At 42.2% G+C, this 24,173-nt stretch overlaps 1 protein-coding gene across 3 annotated transcripts in view; it reads left to right on the top strand.

The window, feature by feature from the left end:
- LOC140199218 (lysosome membrane protein 2-like) overlaps nt 1-20,005 on the top strand; it is a 102,125-nt gene extending 82,120 nt beyond the window's left edge. Inside the window, exons 8-12 of one of the 3 annotated variants that reach the window (XM_072260910.1) lie at nt 642-760; nt 5,635-5,708; nt 16,120-16,171; nt 19,376-19,537; nt 19,646-20,003. In XM_072260910.1, the coding sequence (XP_072117011.1) occupies nt 642-760; nt 5,635-5,708; nt 16,120-16,171; nt 19,376-19,537; nt 19,646-19,693 (455 nt within the window). In that variant the 3' untranslated portion in view covers nt 19,694-20,003. Of the gene's footprint in view, nt 1-641; nt 761-5,634; nt 5,709-16,119; nt 16,172-19,375; nt 19,538-19,645 lie in introns of all 3 variants that reach the window. The other 2 variants (XM_072260912.1, XM_072260911.1) reach the window with 2 other exon arrangements.
- The last annotated feature ends 4,168 nt before the right edge of the window (nt 20,006-24,173 follow it).

Genomic DNA, 24,173 nt, shown 5'->3' on the forward strand with positions numbered 1-24,173 from the left:
AACCAAAGTGCTCCCCTACACAGACTTCTAACATGACAAATAAACTATCATAAATTTAAATTAACACAAATTACATATAATTTACAACACAAAACAAGCATAATGACTCTAGTGTATGTTGAGAGAGAAAAAAGAAATATATTCCAATGTAGTGTGAGGGCTTGTCAGGTCAGCTGAAGGACCTGGTGCTTTTGCTGAACTTTGAAGTGTAGATCTTCAGGCTCCTGTACCTTCTGACTGATGGCAGCATTGAGAAGAGGACATGGACCAAATGGTGGGAATCCTGATGATGGATGTCACCTTCCTGAGACACCACTTCTTGTAGTCGTCCTCTTACAATGTCCTTATACTGGTTGCTAACTAACCAGTCTTACAGTGGTTTTGTGCTGCTTTAGGATTAGAGTGTATTCAAATGGGTATAAACTCCTGGAGTGGGCATATCAATCTCTTAGAGGAGTGAGTCTGTTTGGGAAGGAGTTGGGGGGGGGGCAGTGGGGTGGAGTCAGAGTGCTTACTCTTTCTGAGCAATTACTTGTATATTTTATTGTACAATACTTGGAGCTCTTGAGAATTGGAACAAGCCCTTGCTCTGAGGTATGTTTGATAAGTTAACCCTCTTTTATTTTGCCTTTGTACCTCAGGAGTTCCTATCTTCATATCATCTCCTCATTTTTACAACGGGGATGAGAAATTAGTGAGTGACATAGTCGGAATGAAACCTGATATGGAAGCTCATCAAACGTTTCTCGACTTAGAACCAGTGAGTAGAATAGAAAGACTGTTTGTTGTAGATTACAATGTATACAAACATATTCTAAAAACTGGCAAGTGACTCACCTCCCTCAGAGTGAAATACGTCACTGTACCACATCACTCATTGATAGAATCACAAAGTTTGCAACACAATATTTGATCCATTATCTCCCCATGCTAGCTCTAGATTACAACAGCCCTAAATATACCAATTCTCCTGCTCTCCTTTGAGAAGTATTTACACAGACTTCCTGGAGATATGCAATGATTTTTGCATCTGCCACTTGCCATGATATAATTTCTCATACTCCTAAAAAACTTCTATCATTTTAGAAACTAAGCCTTTCATCCCATCATAAGGCCATAAGACATGGGATCAAAATTAGGCCATTTGGCCCATCAAGACTGCTTCACCATTCAATCATGGCTGATCCTCTTTTCCCCTCCTCGGCCCCACTCCCTGGCCTTCTTTCCATAACCTTTCATGACGTGTCAAGTCAAGAACCTATCAAGCTCTGTCTTAAATACACCCAACGACCTCATATCCACAGCTGCCTGTGGTAACAAATTCCACAAATTCACCACCCTCTGGCTAAAGAAATTTCCTCGTATCTCTGTTTTAAATTTACGCCCCTCTATCCTGAGCCAATGGCCTGTTCTCCTAGACCCACCCCGCCCCACCCCCCACATGGGAAAGCAACACACATAAAAGTTGCTGGTGAACACAGCAGGCTGGGCAGCATCTATAGGAATAGGTACAGTCGACATTTCAAGCCGAGACCAACTATTCACAATACTCAAGGTGAGGCCTCACCAGTGCCTTATAAAGCCTCAGCATCACATCCCTGTTCTTGTATACTAAACCTCTTGAAATGAATGCTAACATTGCATTTGCCTTCTTCACCACTGACTCTATCTGCAAGTGTTCTGTACAAGGACTCCCAATTCCCTTTGCACCTCTGATTTTTGGATTTTCTCTCCGTTTAGAAAGTAGACTGCACATTTATTTCTATTACCCAAGTGCATGACCATGCATTTTCCAACATTGCTTTCCATTTGCCACTCTCTTGCCCATTCCCCTAATTTGTCTAAATCCTTCTGCAGCCTACCCGTTTCCTCAACACTACCCCCCCTTCCACCAATCTTCGTATCATCCGCAACAAATCCATCTATTCCAACATCCAAATCATTGATATACAGCATAAAAAGAAGCAATCCCAACACTGATCCTTGTGGAACACCACTGGTCACTGGCAGTCAACCAGAAAAGGATCCTTTTATTCCCTCTCCCTGCCTCCTTCCCTCCTAATGATTCTTTTAGTTGCTTTCTGTACAGTTTTAAAAGCTTCCCAATGCGCTATCTTCCCACGAATTTTTGTTTTGTTGTATGCCCTCTCTTTTGCGTTTACATCAGTTTTGACTTCCCTTGTCAGCCACAGTTGTACTGGAATGCATCTATCGTGCACCTTCCTCATTTTTCCCAGAAACGCACACCATTGCTGCTCTGCTGACATCCCTGACAGCATTTCCTTCCAATTTACTTTGGCCAACTCCTCTCTCATACCACTGTAATTTCCTTTACTCCACTGAAATACTGCTACATGAGACTTTACTCTCTCCCTATCAAATTTCAAGTTGAACTCAATCACATTATGATCACTGCCTCCTAAGGGTTCCTTTCCCTTAAGCTCCCTAATCACCTCTGGTTCATTATATAACACCCAATCCAGTACAATGACAAACTGCTCTAAAAAGCATTATGCCTCTGATGACATTTCCTTTTATCTGCACTAATCCTATTTGCCCAGATTCGAACTGTATTCTCTATGTTTTGCCAATTTGTCGGATTGTGCCTGATTCTACCATCTCTCTGGTAATGAGCTCCAGATATCAATCTCTCTGTGTAAAACTTACTTCCTAGATTCCACTTAAAATTCCTTCTTCTCGTGTTGAACATATGCCCTCTTGTTTTCGATACCCTACCAGTGCCTCCTTTGCTCCACAGGTAAAACAAGCCCAGCCTGTCCAATATCTCCCTTGAACTGAAGTCCACCGATCCAGGGAACGCTCTGATGAATTTCTTCTGCATTCTCTGCTGCATAATTACATCCTTCCCATAAACCTCCCAAACTCGAAGTGTGGCCCAACCAGCATTAGGTTAAATTGCAACATAACATCCAACTATTAAATTCTATGCCCCAGTCATATACATTCTTCACCAGTTTATCAACCTATGACACCATTTTCAAATTCAAAGTCAAAGTCATATTTATTGCACAATGAAAAACTTGCAGCAATTTTACAGGCACATAGCATCATATAAAGCTGCCTTCACACCAAAATCGTGAATTAACACATAAATAATATTAAATCTTTCAAATAAACAACATAATTAGAACAACAGAAGTCCATTATAGTGCAAAGTGGTCGTGTATTGCTAAACTGTAGTGATCAGATTTTGCTGGTTGGTTCAAGAACCAAAAGGTTGAAGGAAAGTAGTTATTCTTGAACTTAGTGGTGTGGGACATCAGACCAACAGTAGCTGTGAGAAGACAAACAGCATAGCCTAGATGGTGAGGAACTTTAATGATGGATGCTGCCTTCTTGAGGCTGCACCTGCTGTAGATACTTCCAATGGTGGGACGATATACCTGTCATGTATTAGGCAGAGTCCATTACTCTCTGCAGCTTCTAACATTCCTGGGCATTCGAATTGCCATACCAAATCATGATGTAACCTTCAATGGTATATCTATAGAAGTTTGTTACAGTGTTTGGCGACAAGCTGAACCTCTGAAGGAAGTAGGGATGCCAGGCTCAGCCCAGGACAGGACAGCTGATGTGTTAAAGCTGCTGATTCCCAATGTAATTTGCCTCAATGCTGAGCCTCTGGTGATGATCTTTGCATCATCAATGGGGACGGGAGAGGTTCCGGAGGATTGGAGGGTTGCGGATGTTGTTCCTTTATTCAAGAAAGGGAGTAGAGATAGCCCAGGAAATCATAGACCAGTGAGTCTTACCTCAATGGTTGGTAAGTTGATGGAGAAGATCCTCAGAGGCAGGATTTGTGAATATTTGGAGAGGTATAATATGATTAGGAATAGTTAGCATGGCTTTGTCAAAGGCAGGTTGTGCCTTACGAGCCTGATTGAATTTTTTGAGGATGTGACTAAACACATTGATGAAGGAAGAGCAGTAGGTGTAGTGTATATGGATTTCATCAAGACATTTGATAAAGTACCCCATGCAAGGCTTATTGAGAAAGTAAGGAGGCATGGGATCCAATGGGACATTGCTTTGTGGATCCAGAATTGGCTTGCCCACAGAAGGCAAAGCGTGGTTGTAGATGGGACATATTCTGCATGGAGGTTGGTCACCAGTGGTGTGCCTCAGGGATCTGTTCTAGGACACTTACTCTTCATGATTTTTATAAATGACCTGGATGAGGAAGTGGAGGGATGGGTTAGTAAGTTTGCTGATGACACAAAGGTTGGGGGTGTTGTGGATAGTGTGGAGGGCTGTCAGAGGTTACAACGGGACATTGATAGGATGCAAAACTGGGCTGAGAAGTGGCAGATGGAGTTCAACCCAGATAAGTGTGAGGTGGTTCATTTTGGTAGGTCAAATATGATGGCAGAATATAGTATTAATGGTAAGACTCTGGGCAGTGTGGAGGATCAGAGGGATCTGAGGTCCGAGTCCATAGGATGCTCAAAGCAGCTGCACAGGTTGACTCTATAGTTAAGAAGGCGTATGGTGTATTGGCCTTCATCAATTGTGGAATTGAATTTAGGAGTCGAGAGGTAATGTTGCAGCTATATAGGGCGCTGGTCAGACCCCACTTGGAGTACTGTGCTCAGTTCTGGTCGCCTCACTACAGGAGGGATGTGGAATCTATAGAAAGGGTGCAGAGAAGATTTACAAGGATGTTGCCTGGATTGGGGAGCATACTTTATGAGTATAGGTTGAGTGAACTTGGCCTTTTCTCCTTGGAGCGATGGAGGATGACATTTGACCTGATAGAGGTGTATAAGATGATGAGAGGTATTGATCGTGTGAATAGTCTGAGGCTTTTTCCCAGGGCTGAAATGGTTGCCACAAGAGGACACCGGTTTAAGGTGCTGGGGAGTAGGTATAGAGGAGATGTCAGGGGTAAGTTTTTTACTCAGAGGCTGGTGAGTGTGTGGAATGGGCTGCCGGCAACGGCGGTGGAGGTGGATATGATAGGGTCTTTTAAGAGACTTCTGGATAGGTACATGGAGCTTCGAAAATAGAGGGCTATAGGTCAGCCTAGTAACTTCTACGGTAGGGACATGTTCGGCACAACTTTGTGGGCCGAAGGGCCTATATTGTGCTGTAGGTTTTCTATGTTAATGCATAAATCTGCCTCTTCCCCAATCCTGAATTTATAGAGGGAGTAGATAGAGGCAGCACAAAGAAGGTTCACCAGATTGATTCCTGGGATGGCAGGACTTTCATATGAGGAAAGACTGGATCCACCAGGTTCATACTCGCTGGAATTTAGAAGATTGAGGGGTGATCTTATTCAAATGTATAAAATTCTATTTATTAAGCTGCCATGAAAATTAAAATATTTCTTATGGGTTTCCTTATGTGTTTACACTGACTGTGGATTATATTTCCTGCCATTGATTGCAGACGCTTGCTGTTCTTTCTGGTTGCTGCAACCCTTGTTCCTCCTGCCTTCCTTCCAGCTGTACTTTCTTGAACTTCTTTGGCCACTTTTGCAGCCTCCCACTCCATCTCCTTCTGACTTCTTATTCTTCTATCAGCTGCTTCCCTCCACACCTCCATAATATTACATCACAAAGAGAACTAATGTGCTTGCAATACCTTGAGTTTCCTTCCTGTATCCAACAGATGACTGGTATCCCTATCCGAGCAGCCAAGAGAATGCAGCTCAACATCCACATCCAGGCCGTGGATTACATATTGTAAGTTATTATCTTTTCTTTTTGGTGTAATTGGGGGCTAGGACTGAACAAGATAATAGAATCAGGAATAGGTCACCAGGCCACTCGAGCGCCCCGCACCATTCAATGTTAATAAGGCCTCATCTCCTCCTCTGTACCAATTCCCCATAACCCTCAATTCCTTAATCTTTCACATATTTATCTACCTCCACTTAACTGATAGAAATTTATAAAGTAATTGGAGGCATTGATTGGGTAGACACCCTTAATCTTTTTCAGTGTAAAAATATCAAATACTAGAGGATGTGCATTTAAGGTGGTGGGGTGGTGGTGGGGAGGGTAAGTTTACAGGTGAATCGTGGGACAGATTTATTTATTTTTAATTTTTACATGCACAGAGTGGTAGGTGCCTGTCATGTCTGGAAGTCCAAGCAGATGCAATAGAGTTGTTAATAGACACGGGAAAATGCTGTAAGATTGATCCAATCTGTTGTAGGCCAGGTCTAATATTCCTTTATATTGATATTGTCAGGAAACTGATGTACAGCCAGGCTTAATCCAATACTGGCCGCTTTACATTATGTCCAAGGGCCTTCCAAGTGTGGTGGGAAAAGATTGATGTGGCTGTGGCGATGTTTGTTGCTTTAAGCATCCTGTCCCTTAGCTTCAAAGAATTATAGAGCCATAGAGAGATACCACCAAGTCCACACCAACTATCAACCGCCCAACTACACCAGTGTCATGTTTCTATTAGCCCACATGGTCATAATCTCTCCAGATTCTGCCACTCACCTACACACGGGGCAATTTACAGTGGCCAGTAAACTTACCAATCTGCACACTTTTGGGACGTGGGACAAAATCAGAGAACCCAGAGGAATCTCACATGGTTGCAGGGAGAACGTGCAAACCTGTACAACCCTAACTATCCTTCTTCAGCAACATAACACTACAGAGCACCTCTTGCACGACCACCATGTTATCTCTTATATCGTCCGCTTCCTGCACTTAGGTCCTGTTTTTCGGTCTATTTCGTTCTCTTTTCACTGACTTGTATAATTTATGTTCTGTGTGATGTCTGAACATACTTGCTGCGAGCAAGATTTTCATTGTACATGCAGCTCACGGTATTTGTGGATGTGGCAATAAACTCCCTGACCTGACTGAACTCCACACAAACACCACCAGAAGTCAGACCGAACAGACAGCAGCTCTGTTAGGTGTACTGATGTGCTACCGAGGGATAACACCCTTAACATACTCCATTTACAGTCATGAAATTTCACCCTTCAATCAGATGAGTGAGTAGAATCTAGTAGATGCTTAGTGCAAATGGATAATGTGGGCTTTCAGTGGAATGAAATTTAATCCTTGCTGCAGGACACTAAGTATAGGAGAGAACTCTGTGGAAGTTAAGAGCTATAAGAAGAGACTGGACAGATTTGGCTGTTTTCTCTGGAGCTTCAGAGACTGAGATGAAAACTGATAGAAATTCATAATATTATGAGAGATGTACGAGGTAGGGTTGACAGCCAGAATCTTTTCCCCCCAACAGTAGAAATGTCAAATACCTGAGGATATGCATTTAAGGTGGGGGGGGGGAGTTTAAAGGAGTTGTGCGGGTCAAGTTTCTTTTGCCTAGAAAGTGGCAGGTGCTTAGAACGTGCCAGAAATGGTGATGGAAGCAGATATGGTAACAAGATTTAAGATGCTTTTAGACTGGCACATGAGTGGGCAGGAAATGGGGGGATGTTGATCTTGTGCAGGCAGGAGGGATTTAGTTTAACTTGCCATTATGTTTGGTGCTGGAGTCTATTCCTGTGCTGTACTGGTCCAGGTTAGAAATACTTTCTCGGTGTTGGATGTGGGAGGTCCTGAAGTCTCCCAGCCTCCCGGACTTCCACATCTGCGCCAGGTGTGCCGAGATGCAGCTACTAAGGGACTGCGTTAGGGAACTGGAGCTGCAGCTCGATGACTTTCGTCTGGTCAGGGAGAGTGAGGAGTTGATAGAGAGGAGTTACAGGCATGTGGTCACACCGGGGCCACGGGAGGCAGACAAGTGGGTCATAGTTAGGAGGGGGAAGGGTAAGGGTTAGCTACTAGAGAGTACCCCAGTGGCTGTGCCCCTTGACAGTAAGTACTCCTGTTTGAGTACTGTTGGGGGGGACAGTTTACGGGGGGGAGCAACAGTGGCCGTGCCTCCGGCACAGAGTCTGGCCCTGTAGCTCAGAAGGGTAGGGAAAGGAAGAGGATGGCAACAGTAATAGGGGACTTGATAGTTAGGGGGTCAGATAGGCGATTCTGTGGACGCAGTCCGGAGACCTGGATGGTAGTTTGCCTTCCTGGTGCCAGGGTCCGGGATGTGGCTGAGGGATTGGAGCAGGGGGCAGGGATTCAAGTTTTTGGATCATTGGTGCAGGTGTGACCTGTACAAAAAGGACGGGTTGCACTTGAATCCTAGGGCGACCAATATCCTGGCAGGGAGATTTGCGAAGGCTACTGAGGTGACTTTAAACTAGAATGGTTGGGGGGTGGTGGGATTCAAATTGAAGAGACTAGGAGAGAGGAGGTTAGTTCACAAATAGAGAAAGCTAGTAGACAGTGTGTGAGGGAGGATAGGCAGGGGACAGAGATCAGGAGCACTCAGACCAAAGATGTAGGGGACAAGGAAGGAAAAGATAACAAAGTTGTTTGCTCCATTAAGGATAAACAAAGAGTAAGAGGTGGAGAGTTTCTTAAATGCATCTATTTTAATGCTAGGAGCATTGTAAGAAAGGTGGATGAGCTTAGAGCATGGATTGATACATGGAAATATGATGTTGCAGCTATTAGTGAAAAATGGTTGCAGGAGGGGTGTGATTAGCAACTAAATATTCCAGGATTTCGTTGCTTCAGGTGTGATAGAATAGGAGGCGCAAGAGGGGGAGGTGTTGCATTGCTTGTCAGAGAAAATATAACAGCGGTGCTCTGGCAGGATAGATTAGTGGACTCGTCCAGGGAGGCTATTTGGGTGGAATTGAGGAATAGGAAAGGTGTTGTGACGTTTATAGGGATGTATTATAGACCACCTAATGGGGACCGAGAACTGGAGGAGCAAATTTGTAAGGAGATAGCAGATATTTGTAGTAAGCACAAGGTTGTGATTGTGGGAGATTTTAATTTTCCACACAGAGACTGGGAAACCCATTCTGTAAAAGGGCTGGATGGTTTGGAGTTTGTCAAATGTGTGCAAGGTAGTTTTTTTTGCAGCAATACATAGAGGTACCAACTAGAGAAGGGGCAGTGTTGGATCTCCTGTTAGGGAATGAGATAGGGCAGGTGACGGAGGTATGTGTTGGGGAGCAGTTTGGGTCCAGTGATCACAATAACATTAGTTTCAATATAATTATGGAGAAGGATAGGACTGGACCCAGGGTTGAGATTTTTGATTGGAGAAAGGCTAACTTTGAAGAGATGCGAAAGGATTTAGAAGTGGATTGGGACTATTTGTTTTATGATGTTTCTAAACTCCGGCTCTTCTACAATAAAGGCAAATATGCTTGTTGCACCTACCTTCTAACTTCTTGTGATTCATACATCAGATCACCTCTGAACTTCATTCAATTGCAGCCAATCTCCATTTAGATAATAATCCATTTTTGATTCATTTTCCTGAAGTACCTGACAACACCTCTGATATGGAGAAGTTTCCTGTGGTCTACAGTCATAGAGCCATAGAAAAGTACAGCACAGAAACAGGCCCTTTGTCCCATCTAGTTCATGCCAAACCATTTAACTTGCCTACTCACATCAACCAGTACAGTAGACCTCCATACCCCTGCCACCCACGTACTTATCCAAACTTCTCTTAAACGTTGAATCAAGCTTGCATGTGCCACTTGTGCTGGCTGCTTGTTCCCCACTCTCAGAACCCTCTAAGTGAAGGAATTTCCCCTTCTGTTCCACCTTTCACCCGTAACCCATGCCCTCTAGTTGTAGTATCACTGAGCCTCAGTGGAAAAAGCCGGAGCAACACACCATCTATGGAAAAGAATAAACATTTTATCTGTTTACTCTTTTCCAGAGATGCTACATGGCCTTCTGGGTTCCTTTAGCATTTTGTGTGTGTTACTTTGGATTTCTAGCATTTTCAGATTTTCTCATCTCACTGGAAAAAGCCTGCTTACATTTACCCTAAAAACTCCCCTTTATCTTCTATGTTTCAAGGAATAAAGTCCAAACTTATTCAATCTTGCCTTATAACTCAGGTCCTCTAGTCCTGATCAACATCTCTGTACTCTTTCAACCTTATTTACATCTTTCCTGTAGGTGACCAAAACTGCACACAATACTCCAAATTAGGTCTCACCAACAACTTTATCGTAACATCCCATCTCCTGTACTCAGTGTTTTGATTTATGAAGGCCAATGTGCCGGAAGCTTTCTTTACAACCATATCTATCTGTGACGCCACTTTCATCGAATTATGGACCTGTATTCCCCCTTTGGTCTACAGCACTCCTCGGTGCCCTACTGTTCACTGGCTGGTCCTACCAAAGTGCAAAACCTCGCACTTGTCTACATTAAATTCCATCTGCTATCTTTCAGCCCACTTTTCCAGCTGGTCCAGATCCCGCTGCAAGCTCTGATAGTCTTCCTCGCTGTCAACTTCACCTCCAATCTTGATGTCATCCACAAACTTGCTGATCCAGTTAACCACATTATCATCCAGATCATTGATGTAGATTACAAACAACAATGGACCCACCATCTAACCTACTATACCTTCATAATTTTATATATTTCCTAGTCTCGTCCATATAAGTCATTGAGTCATAGACAATGTTCCCTCTAATTCTTAGAAGTCAGTGTGCGCAAAAATCTTACGTTGTGCAAATTTTTTTCCTGTGACAAAAGTATGTGCGCACTGACTGCACACATGGCACAGTTTATGTAGCTTTACAAAATATTTGACATAAAACTGCACAGATTAACAACAAAATAACGTATTTAAGTCACTCAGTTATTTTTTCTCTCTCCTGTCTTTGGCATTTACCCATTCTTTGTAAACTCTATCTAGACGAATAGAACTTACAACCAATTGATATGGTCTTACTCTCAAAGGGTATTCCACATTTAAAGATGTCTTGTAGGGCATTATGTATCCCATTCCAATAGTCTTTGATAACAGGGCATTCCCAGAAAATATGATAATGGTTTGCATTTTGATTTCCATAATTTCTCCAGCAAACAGGCGGGTTATATATTTTGGGTATATACCTCAAGAATGGTTGAAAAGAGATAAATATTTAATGAATGTACTGCTGGTGGCTGGTAAAAAGATCCTTACCAGGAAATGGTTATCACAGGAAAGCCCAACTCTAAACGCATGGATTGAAATTACAATGGACATTTACAAAATGAAGATAACAGCATCTGTTAATTATAAGTTGGAACAATTTTATTCATACTGGAAAAAATGGTTTAACTACATAAAACCTCATAGGCCTGATTTTATTCTCACAAGTCAATGAATATGTTGTAAAAAAAAAAGATCACTCCCTACTCCGTACATAGTTTTCTTCTTTCGATTGTTCTTTCTTTCCTCTCCTTTCTATCAGATAAGTATTATGTGGAGATTTGTGACAAATATGATTATATGTACAGTATCTGAAATACATCTTATGGAAATGTTTGATGATGAAATTCAATTAAAAAAATTACAAAAAAAAAGAAAAACTTGGACAGGTACGTGGATGAGAGGTGTATGGAGGGATATGGTCCAGGTGCAGGTCAGCGGGACTAGGCAGAAAAATGGTTTGGCACAGCCAAGAAGGGCCAAAAGGCCTGTTTCTGTGCTGTAATGTTCTATGGCTCTATGATAGCTTTTGATTCTCATTAACATATCCAAATGACATTCACCTAAACAGTTTCTCAGCTTGTTTTTTAGTTGATTCATTAGGCTAAAACCTCGCTCGCAGTCCGCACTAGGCGTAAGAACAGTTCCCCCCAATCTCCATCAACTGTGCATGGTCAAACTGTTCATTTTGAAGTATAAATGCCACCATTTGAGCAAAGTTTGAAATCAGTTTGAATTTAATTTTTTCTTGCATGGAAAATTTGAAATCATTAAACTTTCTAACTATTGCAGTATTTTCAGCTAGAAAATCATGATATTTTAGACATAAGGCATTAACTTGTTCATCGCCAAATGTGAAGTCACAATCTGCAATTGCGGAGAAATCAAACGCTGACCATTCTTGTACCTCATCTTCAGGAAACCTTTCTTCTAAATGAACACAAAGACTATTTATAAAGGTCAACAGCGAACCTGTATCCACTGTGATGTTTTCTTCATGTTGTTGGCTTAGCAAAACTTTAACTTTGTCACTCCACGAAACATTGTCTCCCAGATCCCGGAACAGGATAGGTGAGGTGACGTATATTAGTGACATGCATTGTGGTATTTGAAAAACCGACTAACTAGTTAACAGAAACATTTAGCTGAAAGATTATTTTCAATGTATAATTATTAATTACTACGTTATTTTAGGTAACTAACCTTTTGTGCGCACATTAATTTCCTTTGTGTGCTGGTTGAAAAACGTGTGTGCGCGTGCACACGCGCACAGTTTAGAGGGAACATAGGTCATAGAGTTATAGAGCATGGGAACAACCTCTTCAGTCCAACTTCTCCATGCCAACCAAACTAATTTGCCTGTGTTTGCCCCATAATTCTCTTACCTTTTTCTAGCAATGAACCTATCTAAATAACCTTTAAATGTTATTGTACAGACCTCTACCTCTTCCTCTGGCAGTTCGTTCTATATACCCACTACCCTCTGTGTGAAAAGTTTGCCCTTCAGGTCCCCTTTAAATCTTTTCTCTTGCACTTTGAATCAATGGCCTCAGGGTTTAGACTCTCCTACCCAGTGACCATCCACGTTATCTACCCCACTCCCATAATCTTATAAACCTCAGCTTTCTTTGCACCAGGGAAAACAACCCCATCTTCTCCAGTCTCTCATACCTCCAGCCCCAGCAACGTCCCTGTGAATCTTTTCTTCATCTTTTCCTGGCTAGTTACACCCTTTCAAGGGGGCTATCAGATATACACACAAGATTCCAGGTGCAGTCTCACCAATGCCTTGTACCACAGTAAAACAATGTGCTGACTGAAGACAATAATGCCTCCTTGTCACCCTAACTATGTTGTCACCTTCAGGGAACTATGCACTTGTACCCCTAGGCGTCTCTGTTCCACAGTGTTATCCAGGGCTCCACCATTTACTGTACAAGTCCTGCCCTGGTTCAATTTCCCAAAATGCAGCACTTTGCATTGTTCAAATTACATTCCATCTCTTATTTTTTAGCCCACTTTACCAGTTAATCTAAATCCTGTTGAAATCGTAGATAACCTTTTTCAATATAGAACATAGAACATAGAATAGTACAGCACATTACAGGCTCTTCGGCTCACAATGTTGTGCCAACCCTCAAACCCTGCCTCCCATATAAACCCCTCCCACCTTAAATTCCTCCATATACCTGTCTAGTAGTCTCTTAAACTTCACGAGTGTATCTGCCTCCACCACTGACTCAGGCAGTGCATTCCACGCACCAACCACTCTCTGAGTAAAAAACCTTCCTCTAATATCCCCCTTGAACTTCCCACCCCTTGCCTTAAAGCCATGTCCTCTTGTATTGAGCAGTGGTGCCCTGGGGAAGAGGTGCTGGCTATCCACTCTATCTATTCCTCTTAATATCTTGTACACCTCTATCATGTCTCCTCTCACCTCCTTCTCTCCAAAGAGTAAAGCCCTAGCTCCCTTAATCTCTGATCATAATGCATACTCTCTAAACCAGGCAGCATCCTGGTAAATCTCCTCTGTACCCTTTCCAATGCTTCCACATCCTTCCTATAGTGAGGCGACCAGAACTGGACACAGTACTCCAAGTGTGGTCTAACCAGAGTTTTACAGAGCTGCATCATTACATCGCGACTCTTAAACTCTATCCCTCAACTTATGAAAGCTAACACCCCATAAGTTTTCTTAACTACCCTATCTATCTGTGAGGCAACTTTCAGGGATCTGTGGACATGTACCCCCAGATCCCTCTGCTCCTCCACACTACCAAATATCCTGCCATTTACTTTGTACTCTGCCTTGGAGTTTGTCCTTCCAAAGTGTACCACCTCACACTTCTCTGGGTTGAACTCCATCTGCCACTTCTCAGCCCACTTCTGCATCCTATCAATGTCTCTCTGCAATCTTCGACAATCCTCTACACTATTTACAACACCACCAACCTTTGTGTTGTCTGCAAACTTGCCAACCCACCCTTCTACCCATCCAGGTCGTTAATAAAAATCACGAAAAGTAGAGGTCCCAGAACTGATCCTTGTGGGACACCACTGGTCACAACCCTCCAATCTGAATGTATACCCTCCACTATGACCCTCTGCCTTCTGCAGGCAAGCCAATTCTGAATCCACCTGGCCAAACTTCCCTGGATCCCATGCCTTCTGACTTTCTGAATAAGCCTACCGTGTGGAACCTTGTCAAATGCCTTACTAAAATCCATGTAGATCACATTCACTGCACTACCCTCATCTAAATGCCTGGTCACCTCCTCAAAGAACTCTATCAGGCTTACTAGACATGATCTGCCCTTCACAAAGACATGCTGACTGTCCCTGATCAGACCATGATTCTCTAAATGCCCACAGATCCTATCTCTAAGAATCTTTTCCAACAGCTTTCCCACCACAGATGTAAGGCTCACTGGCCTATAATTACCCGGACTATCCCTACTACCTTTTTTGAACAAGGGGACAACATTCGTCTCCCTCCAATCTTCCGGTACCATTCCCGTGGACAACGAGGATATAAAGAGATATCCTCGTGGAGAATGGAGATGGAGATCGAGGTGATTCCATGAGCTGGTTTAGTTGCCGACCACCCGACCATGCGGCAGATGGTACTGGGTTACATGGTACCAGTAGCACTCAGACAAGTGACCTGACCAGACCTGACCTGACCTTGACATCCACCCTATTAAATGCATCAGCACATTGACCCACACTTTCCTAAACTCTAAATCTAACTTTTTCAGTTTTTTTGATGAGGTCAATTCCTCCTCCCAACCTTTGGTTCACAGTGAAGCAAACTATGGCTCTTAAAGGGTTCTTTGAAACTTTTTTGTTAACTGTGGTGAGAGTTTCTGCCTTCACTACTCTTTTAGGCAGTGAGATCCAAACAATAATCTTCCCTCTAATCGATTTATCTCCACATTTACTCACCTATCATCAAGTCATAGATGCATACAACACAGAAACAGGCTTTTCAAGTCCATGCCAATCGTGAATATTTCTTTACATTAATCCACAGATCAATTTTGTTTTCCCTACAAGCCCATCAACATTGCTCAGGTTTCACCAACCACCTACATCCAAGGGGTAATTTGCAGTAGCCAGACAAACTAGCAACTAGCACAATGATGCAGGAGGAAAGCAGAGCAACCAGGTGAAAGAAGCTTATTTCACAACCGAGAGTTTAGAATAATCAAAAGTGAACAAGATGGTTACACAGTGCCTATACTCATGAGAGATTTGGAAATCAAGTGGAAGAATTCCAAAAAGTTACCATTGAGTGATCTACTGTTGGAGTACCTCAGTCCTAATATGGATAACATCAAAATTGGTGGTGAGGGAAGAGATTGCTGAGGGTAGCTAGACACCCTGCAGGACAAAAAACAAGACCTGTCAAAGGGCGGATGAACCCTCTCGTAGGGTCAACGGCCATTTAGCAGACACGTGCCGTGAAGCACGGAAAGGGCATCCCTTGCATCAAAGCTTGGTCTGGCCATTCACTGCAAAAGAACTTCCTCCAGCCGTCTTGGACCCCACCATGCTACTGGATCCCGGAGGGGATGTTGAGAGGGTGGGTCTGGACCTGTGCAACCCCCTACTCACCTCAAATCCACTCACGCACATGCTGTTCCTTTCTGAGGAGTGGGGTACCACCCCACTAACTGACTGAAAGGAACCATCATCATCCTATGGGGGAGAGGGGGAGGGGGAGAGGGAGAGAGAGAGGGAGAGGGAGATGGAGATGGAGATCGAGGTGATTCCATGCGCGGCAGAGTCTCAAGTGAGGGGACAGTCAATTAAAAATTAGGTCTGAGGAATTTCTTCTTCCAAAGGGTTCAATGGTTCCATTCAATATCAGCAAATCTATAAAGAAATAGATTTCCTGAGATTCTTACTCTTCACAGGCATCCATGAAACTGAAGGAAAACCCCAAAGAATTAATGACAGAAAAATATTAGAACCCAAAGCCCCCTGCCTCTCCCATTCACAAACAACAGCACACACACAAATTGCAAATGAGGAAACTATGTATGACCACAGTAGCTATTTAATGGCCTCTTTCAATATATTCCTTTACAGCCAAACTGGTCGAATAAGGACGATGCTCTTACCAGTTGTTTTTTTAAATGAGGTAAGTTACATGGCTGTTACAAGATGTTAAGCTTACTATAACTGCCCTGGTATATCAAACTATTTCTCAACACAGATGCAACCTGACCCACTGAGTCGAGTGAGCATTCACTTGTTGGATGGGTGGCGTGAGCTTTAAAAAGAGCTTGGGACTTTTGGGAGGCTTCAACCATAACAATCTATTCGGTACTTGGCAAGGGCCAATAAAAAGAAGCAAGGTGTGAGCAGAGCGGCCATTGTGGGAATGGGCCAGCATTAGAGTAGTCATGCTTTGGATCAAGAGGTAAAGGCTCTAACTTATAGCAAGTTTCTTTCTTTCTCTAGTAATACATAGCTAGTGCAGTGGGAACGTGTCTACGCTCAGTGGTATGTTCTTCATGTCAGATGTGAGAGCTCTTGTGCGAGCTCCAGTCTCCCTGCAAACTACATAGGCATGAGGTGCAACCCACATCCCACTGCAGCTCCTACAAACTGTGTTAGGCAACTAGAGCTGCAGCTGAACAACGTTCGGCTCATATGGGAAAGTAAGGAGGCAACAGGTAGGAGCTACAGTGAGGTGGTCACCCCTAAGTTGCAGGAGGGGAGACTGTGTGGGGAGGGGGAGGGAATAGGCAACCAGAGCAGTGTACTCCTGTGGCCATTACTCTCAATATAAGTATACTTCTTTTTTTACTACTGGGAAGGGGTGGGGGACAACCTACCAGGGGAAAGCCACAGTAACCAGGTCTCTAGCTCTGTGGCTCAGAAGGGATGTGGGGGGAGGTAAGGAGCACAGAAATGACAGGGGATTACATAATTAGAGAAGCAGACGGGAGGTTCTGTGGATATGAAAGTGACACATGGGTGGTATGTTGCCTTTCAGGTGCAAGGGTGAGGGATGTCTCAGATCAGATCCACAGCATTCTAAAGTGGGAGGGTGAACAGCCCGAAGTCGTGGTACATATTGGCACCAATGACCTGGGGATGATGTGCTGAAGAGAGAGTATAGAGCAGGTGTTTGCAGCATATAATTCTTAAAGGAGGACACACACGATTTTACCTAGCCTGCTCTTGCTTCAATGTAATCACCTCATACCTAGATTCACTTCTGATCCCTCTTGTCCATTCCCTTCCCATCTGTATCGACAGCATCTCATATATTCTCCACCATTTTAACAAACACCAACATACTCCTCCCAGTTCCCAATCATCCGATATCATTCACTTCCTCTACCCACTCCATCTATCCATCATCCTTCCACCTGTTCTGCTTCCCCCAATGTACCCATCTGCTCACCCATTCCCTATAGCCCCATCTTAACTTCTCTTTGGAATATACCATCTGTGGCCCTTTGCAGCCTCCACCTATCAATTCCCAGCCTCTGTCATTATTTCCACACTTTCCCCCTCCATCTGTCCATGGCTCTCCTCTCCTATGTTCATCTATCACCTGCCAGCTCTTGTTCCACCCCTTCTCTATATCTATATATAGAGAAGGGGTGGAACAACTGGGCTAGCTCCCAGTTTTCGGATCTTTCAGTCCAGACGAAAGGTCTCTATACGAAACTTTGTCAATTTCCCTCCAGTGTCAAGCCTGTACAGAGGCACCTCCCTGTTTCTACCAGCTAACAGAAGTCACCTGCCACTTGTTTCCAACTCATCACCTGCAGCCTATTTAAACCCAGCTCTCATCCACAATCCTTGTTCTCTCATACGAACCAGCCAACCTCAACCAGTTGCTCTAAGCTTTCAGGTACTTGGCTACCTGTGGTCTTTAGTTCATGATCTCTCTTGTTTTGTGCCCCGCGTGGCTTGTTAGTTTTGCAGTCTCATTAAATTTATCGTTCATCACTGCTTTGCATTTGGGTCAAGCCTCCTCTACATCTCCTGACATACTGATGCTACCTGACCTGTTGGGTTTTTTTCTCTCCAGATTCCAGCACTTGCAGTCTATCTATCCTATTAGTTATTTGTTATGCTTATTATTAACATTAGCTTAGTTGTGAAAGTGGATGGCCTCACATTTTTCCACACTACTGTCTATCAGGCATGTCTTTATCTATTTAGTCTTTAGTTGGCATTTCCATATCCCACAAAGGATCTCCACACTCTCCTTATATTGTTCGCACTGCCACTCAGCTCTGTATTCTCCGTGAACCTGGATATACTGTATTACACTTGGTCTCAATCTAACCAATAACAGGGATTATAAACATCAATCTCCCCAGCCTTCCACCCAAAAAATGATCCGTTTATTCCTACTTCCTTTCTTCCTGTTAATCTGACTTCATGTATCCTAAATTTGTTTAGTAATCCACCATATGATCTTACTTTCATTAAATTCATCTTGGCTCTGCCTATTCTTATCATTCATGCTACTTCCTCCTTAATAACAGAGCTGAGGATTTTGGCAACTACTGAATATCAAGTAGCTGGTGAATAAACACAGAGAGAACATCACAGGAGCAGTCTCTTTGGCCCATGATACCTGAGCTGATTGGGCATTTCCATCTGGGGGGTGAAAACCAAGTATCCACACTATATATTCCTCTTATTATTCCATCAGATCTCTCTTCAGTCTCCAATGCTCCAGATGAAACAATTCAAGTTTGTACCACTTCTCTTCATGGCTAATTCTCTCTGAATCAGGTGACATCCTATGAAACTCTTCTGCACCCTCTCCAAAGCCTCCACAACCTTCCTTTAACGCACTGACCAGAACTGCACACAATAATAAAGATGGCTTTTTACTTTCACCCTCCCTCACTGTCAAAGTCAAAGTTGTGTTTATCATCATGTGCATAAGTACACATAGGCACAAGTGCAGTGAAAAACCTGCTTGTAACAGTATGATAGATATTGCATAAGCAGCCTTCACAAGGAAAACATGTATTAAGCACAATTCTTACAAGAAAGAACATGATTAAAGTAAAAAAAAGGTCCACTTTAGTGCAAAGTGATCAACTTGGTCATAGTGTTGCCAAACTGTAGTAATTAGTAATTGTTGTTGGTACAAGTACTAAATGGTTGAAGGGAAGTAATTGTTGTTGAATCTGGTGGGGCAGGACTTCAGGTTTCTGTACCTCCTGCTCAGTACTAGCTGTGAGAAGATGGCATGGCAGTTACAGATGAACAAACATAACGGCATGTAGGCAGCATTGGATAAAATACACTATGTACATTTGCCTCTTTTCATTGGTTATTCTTTACTCTTTTGTTTTATTAGCATGCTGTGATTGATGACAAATCAGCTGTTAAATTGAAATGGGCGCTACATATTATAAAGGTTGTGTTCTACATTCCTTACATTATCCTATGGGTTGGAATCCTGCTATTTTTGATTTCTCTTACTCTCATCTTTGTCATGTGCAGATGCAAAGAGAATAAGGTACTTCTATAACGATTACAGAATTATTTACTGCCTTGCTCACTGGTGATTTATTTCTTTCACAGTACCCCTCACTTCCTTAAAGGTACTTTTCTTTTTTCCCTTTAGGAATATACACCTGTAGCTTTAAAATTGCCAAATATCAAAACGCACTGATGGACGTCGGACCTTGTGTGTTGCTGAAATTACACAGCTATGTTGATTAGAAGTCCAGCCTAATTTCGGAGCTATAGTGACTTTATATTGGAATGGACAAACACAGATTATTTGACAGATTGTGTGTTAATAGAATCAGTTACCGGTAATATTTAAATGTATTGTTTTCCAGGCAGTACAACTACAGTTATGAACTGGATAATTCATAATTTAAAAAAACAGAATAAAATGAACCAGTCATGTTTCAAAAACAAAATATAATTTCTAATGATTGGATACTTGGTAAAATCACTTCAAACATATCGTTTTGATTTGCTTTCTTTAAACATTTTCCAAGGCACACTGTATTGTCTGTAGGGTCAAGTACATTGTTGCCTTAATATAAAACACAAGCATAGAACATAGAACATAGAATAGTACAGCACATTACAGGCCCTTCGGCCCACAATGTTGTGCCGACCTTCAAACCTTGCCTCCCATATAACCCCCCATATTAAATTCCTCCATATACCTGTCTAGTAGTCTCTTAAACTTCACGAGTGTATCTGCCTCCACCACTGACTCAGGCAGTGCATTCCACGCACCAACCACTCTCTGAGTAAAAAACTTCCTCTAATATCCCCCTTGAACTTCCCACCTCTTACCTTAAAGCCACGTCCTCTTGTATTGAGCAGTGGTGCCCTGGGGAAGAGGCGCTGGCTATCCACTCTATCTATTCCTCTTATTATCTTGTATACCTCTATCATGTCTCCTCTCATCCTCCTTCTCTCCAAAGAGTAAAGCCCTAGCTCCCTTAATCTCTGATCATAATGCATACTCTCTAAACCAGGCAGCATCCTGGTAAATCTCCTCTGTACCCTTTCCAATGCTTCCACATCCTTCCTATAGTGAGGCGACCAGAACTGGACGCAGTACTCCAAGTGTGGCCTAACCAGAGTTTTATAGAGCTGCATCATTACATCGCGACTCTTAAACTCTATCTCTCGACTTATGAAAGCTAACACCCCATAAGCTTTCTTAACTACCCTATCCACCTGTGAGGCAACTTTTCGATTGGAAGCAATAGGTTCTACCAGAGTTTCAGCATGTAACTACAGTGCCTATAAAAAGTATTCACACTCCCTCCCCCGGGAAGTTTTCATGTTTTAGTGTTTTACAACATTGAATCACAGTGGATTTAATTTGGCTTTTTTGACACTGGTCAACAGAAAAAGACTTTTGTGTCAAAGTGAAAACAAAGCAATCTAAATTAATTACAAATATAAAACACAAAATAATTGCTTACATAACTATTCACCCCCTTCAAGTCAGTATTTAGTAGATGCACCGTTGGCAGCAATTACAGCCTTGAGTCTGTGTGGATAGGTCTCAATCAGCTTTGCACATCTGGACACTGCAATTTTTCCCCATTCTTTACAAACTGCTCAATCTCTCTCAGATTACATGAGTGAACAGCCCTTTTCAAGTCTAGCCACAAAACCTCTATTGGATTGAGGTCTGGACTCTGACTTGGCCACTCCAGGACATTCACTTTGTTGTTTTTAAGCCATTCCTGTGTAGCTTTGGCTTTATGCTTGGGGTCATTGTCTTGCTGGAAAACAAATCTACTCCAAGTCGTGGTTCTCTTGCAGATTGTATCAGGTTTTCCTCCAGGATTTCCCTGTATTTTGCTGCATTCATTTTACCTTCTACCTTCACAAGCCTTCCAGGGTCTGCTGCAGTGAAGTATCACCACAGCATGATGCAGCCACCACCGTGCTTCACGGTAGGGATGGTGTGTTTTTGATGATGTGCAATGTTTGGCTTATACCAAACATAGCATTTAATCTGTTGGCCAAAAAGCTCAAATTTGGTTTCAGAGTCTCCCACATGCCTTCTGGTAAATCCTAGCCAAGATTTTGTGTGAGAATATTTCAACAGTGGCTTTCTTTGCCTCTCTCCCATAAAGCTGCAACAGGTGAAACACCCAGGCAACAGTCATTGTACGTGCAGTCATTTCAACACTGAAGTTTGTAACTCCTCCGTAGTTGTCATAGGTCTCTTGGTGGCCTCCCTCACTAGTACCCTTCTTGCACGGTCACTCAGTTTTTGAGGACGGCCTGCTCTAAGCAGATTTATAACTGTGCCATAGTCTGTCAATTTCTTGATGATTGACTTAACTGTACTCCAAGAGATATTCAGTGACTTGGAAATGTTCTTGTATCCATCTCCTGACTGGTGCTTTTCAATATGCTGTTTGCAGAGTTGCTTGGAGTGCTCTTTTGTCATCATTGTGCAGTTTTTGCCAGGGTGCTAACTCATCAGCAATTGGACCTTCCAGATACAGGTGTATTTTTACTACAATCAATTGAAACACCTTGACTACACACAGGTCTCCAAAAACAGATCTCAATTTAACTAATTATGTGACTTCTAAAACCAACTGACTGCACCAGTGATGATTTGGTGTGTCACATTAAAGACTTATGTAGTCAATTACTTTGTGTTTTATATTTGTAATTAATTTAAATCACCTTGTAGAAATCTGTTTCTACTTTGACATGAAAAAGTCTTTTTCTATTGATCAGTGTCAAAAAAGCCAAATTAAATCCACTGTGATTCAATGTTGTAAAACAGTAAAACATGAAAACTTCCAAATACTTTGTAATCAGCTCTATAACTCCAGGTGTTGATTCATGCCCTGAGCTCACCTGCCTTTCCTATGAAACTTCTTCCATTGAAGTACATTGTTAATGTGAGAAGTAAACGACTCAAATTTTAGACCCTTGGTTACATTTGGATACTTTTTATAGGCACTGTAAATGCATTGACATTTAGAAGTTGCTTTTGTATTCAGGAACCCGAACTGCTCACCAAGAATAAGGCACAGTCTATAGATCATGCTCTTGAAACAGTGTCAGAAAAACATGGAATCTCCTTTCTAAAATCACATTCACTTTCCAAAAGTTTAAATCAATCCATTAGTTGTTAGCCCTTTGCCAAGATCTTTGGTGAGACAAAATAAGTGCATGGATCTTCTCCACAGTTTGGAGTCATCCAGGCAGATCACTCCATAAATAATTACATTGCGGCAATACAAAGGGAAAACAGTGCAGAATGTAGTGTTACAGCAGCTGAGAAAGTTCAGCGCGGGCAGAGGAATAAAGTGCAAGGGCTATGACAAGGTAGATTTGGCGATCGAGAGTTCATCTTTTAGTGTACGAGGGGTTTATTCAACAGAGGGTTAGAGGCTGTCCTTGAGACTGTACATACATTCCCAAGTTCTTGCATCTCCTGCCTGATGGGTGGTGGAAGAAGAAAGAATGGCAAGGGTGGGGTGGGGCAGCTTTGGTTATGTTAACTGCTTTTCCCAGGTGGTGAGCAGTGCAGATAGAGTTCATGGAGAGGAGTCTGGTTTTTGTAATGGATTAGCTGTGTATATAGCTCTCTGCTGTTTTTACAGCCTTCAGCAGAGCAGCTGCCATACCACACTGTGATGCATCTTGAACTGATGTTTATTTTGATGAATATTATGGTGGCGGATACAGAAATGATAGGGAAATAAAAGTCCGGTGCCAACTCTACCTTGAGAGTGATGCCGAGGTACATTTGCCAGTTTGAAGGATGGAGTTCAAAAGCAATAAGCTGCAGCTATAGAAGATCTGAAATAAAAGCGGGAATGCTGCAGGTATCAGCGGGTCAGGCAATATCTGCAGAGAAAGAAATAGGTTAATAAATCAAATCAATAGACAGGAAACAGTGGTTGCAACTAAAATAAGGACAATAAAGTTAAAAGTACACTTACTAACAATGAATACCATACGCTATCAAACTATGAATACTATACACCATCTAACAATGAATACGACACGCCATCTAGAAATCAATACATACACCATCTAGAAATGAATACCATATACCATATAGGAATGAATACCATACACCATCTATCAATACCATCTAGAAATGAATGCCATACACCATCTAGAAATGAACACCATACATCATCTAGAGATGAATACCACACACCATCTAGAAATAAACACCATACACCATCTAGAGATGAATACCACACGCCATCTAATAATGAATACCATACACCATCTAACAATGAATACCATACACAATCCATAAATGAATACCATACACAATCTAACAATGAATACTATGCACTATCTAGAAATGAATGCCATACACCATCCAGAAATGAATACCATACACAATAAAGAAATGAATACCATACACCATATAGAATTGAATACAATACACGGTCTAAGAATGAATACCATACACCATCTTTGTAGAAATGAATACCATGAACCATCTAACAGTGAATACAATACACCATCTAACAATAAATACCATAAACCATCTAGAAATGAATACCATACACCGTTGAGAAATGAATACCATACACCGTCTAGAAATGAATACCATACACCATCTAACAATGAATACCATACACCGTTGAGAAATGAATACCATACATCAACTAGAAATG

This window comes from Mobula birostris, chromosome 6, assembly GCF_030028105.1.
Source record: "Mobula birostris isolate sMobBir1 chromosome 6, sMobBir1.hap1, whole genome shotgun sequence".
Classification (NCBI taxonomy): domain Eukaryota; kingdom Metazoa; phylum Chordata; class Chondrichthyes; order Myliobatiformes; family Myliobatidae; genus Mobula; species Mobula birostris.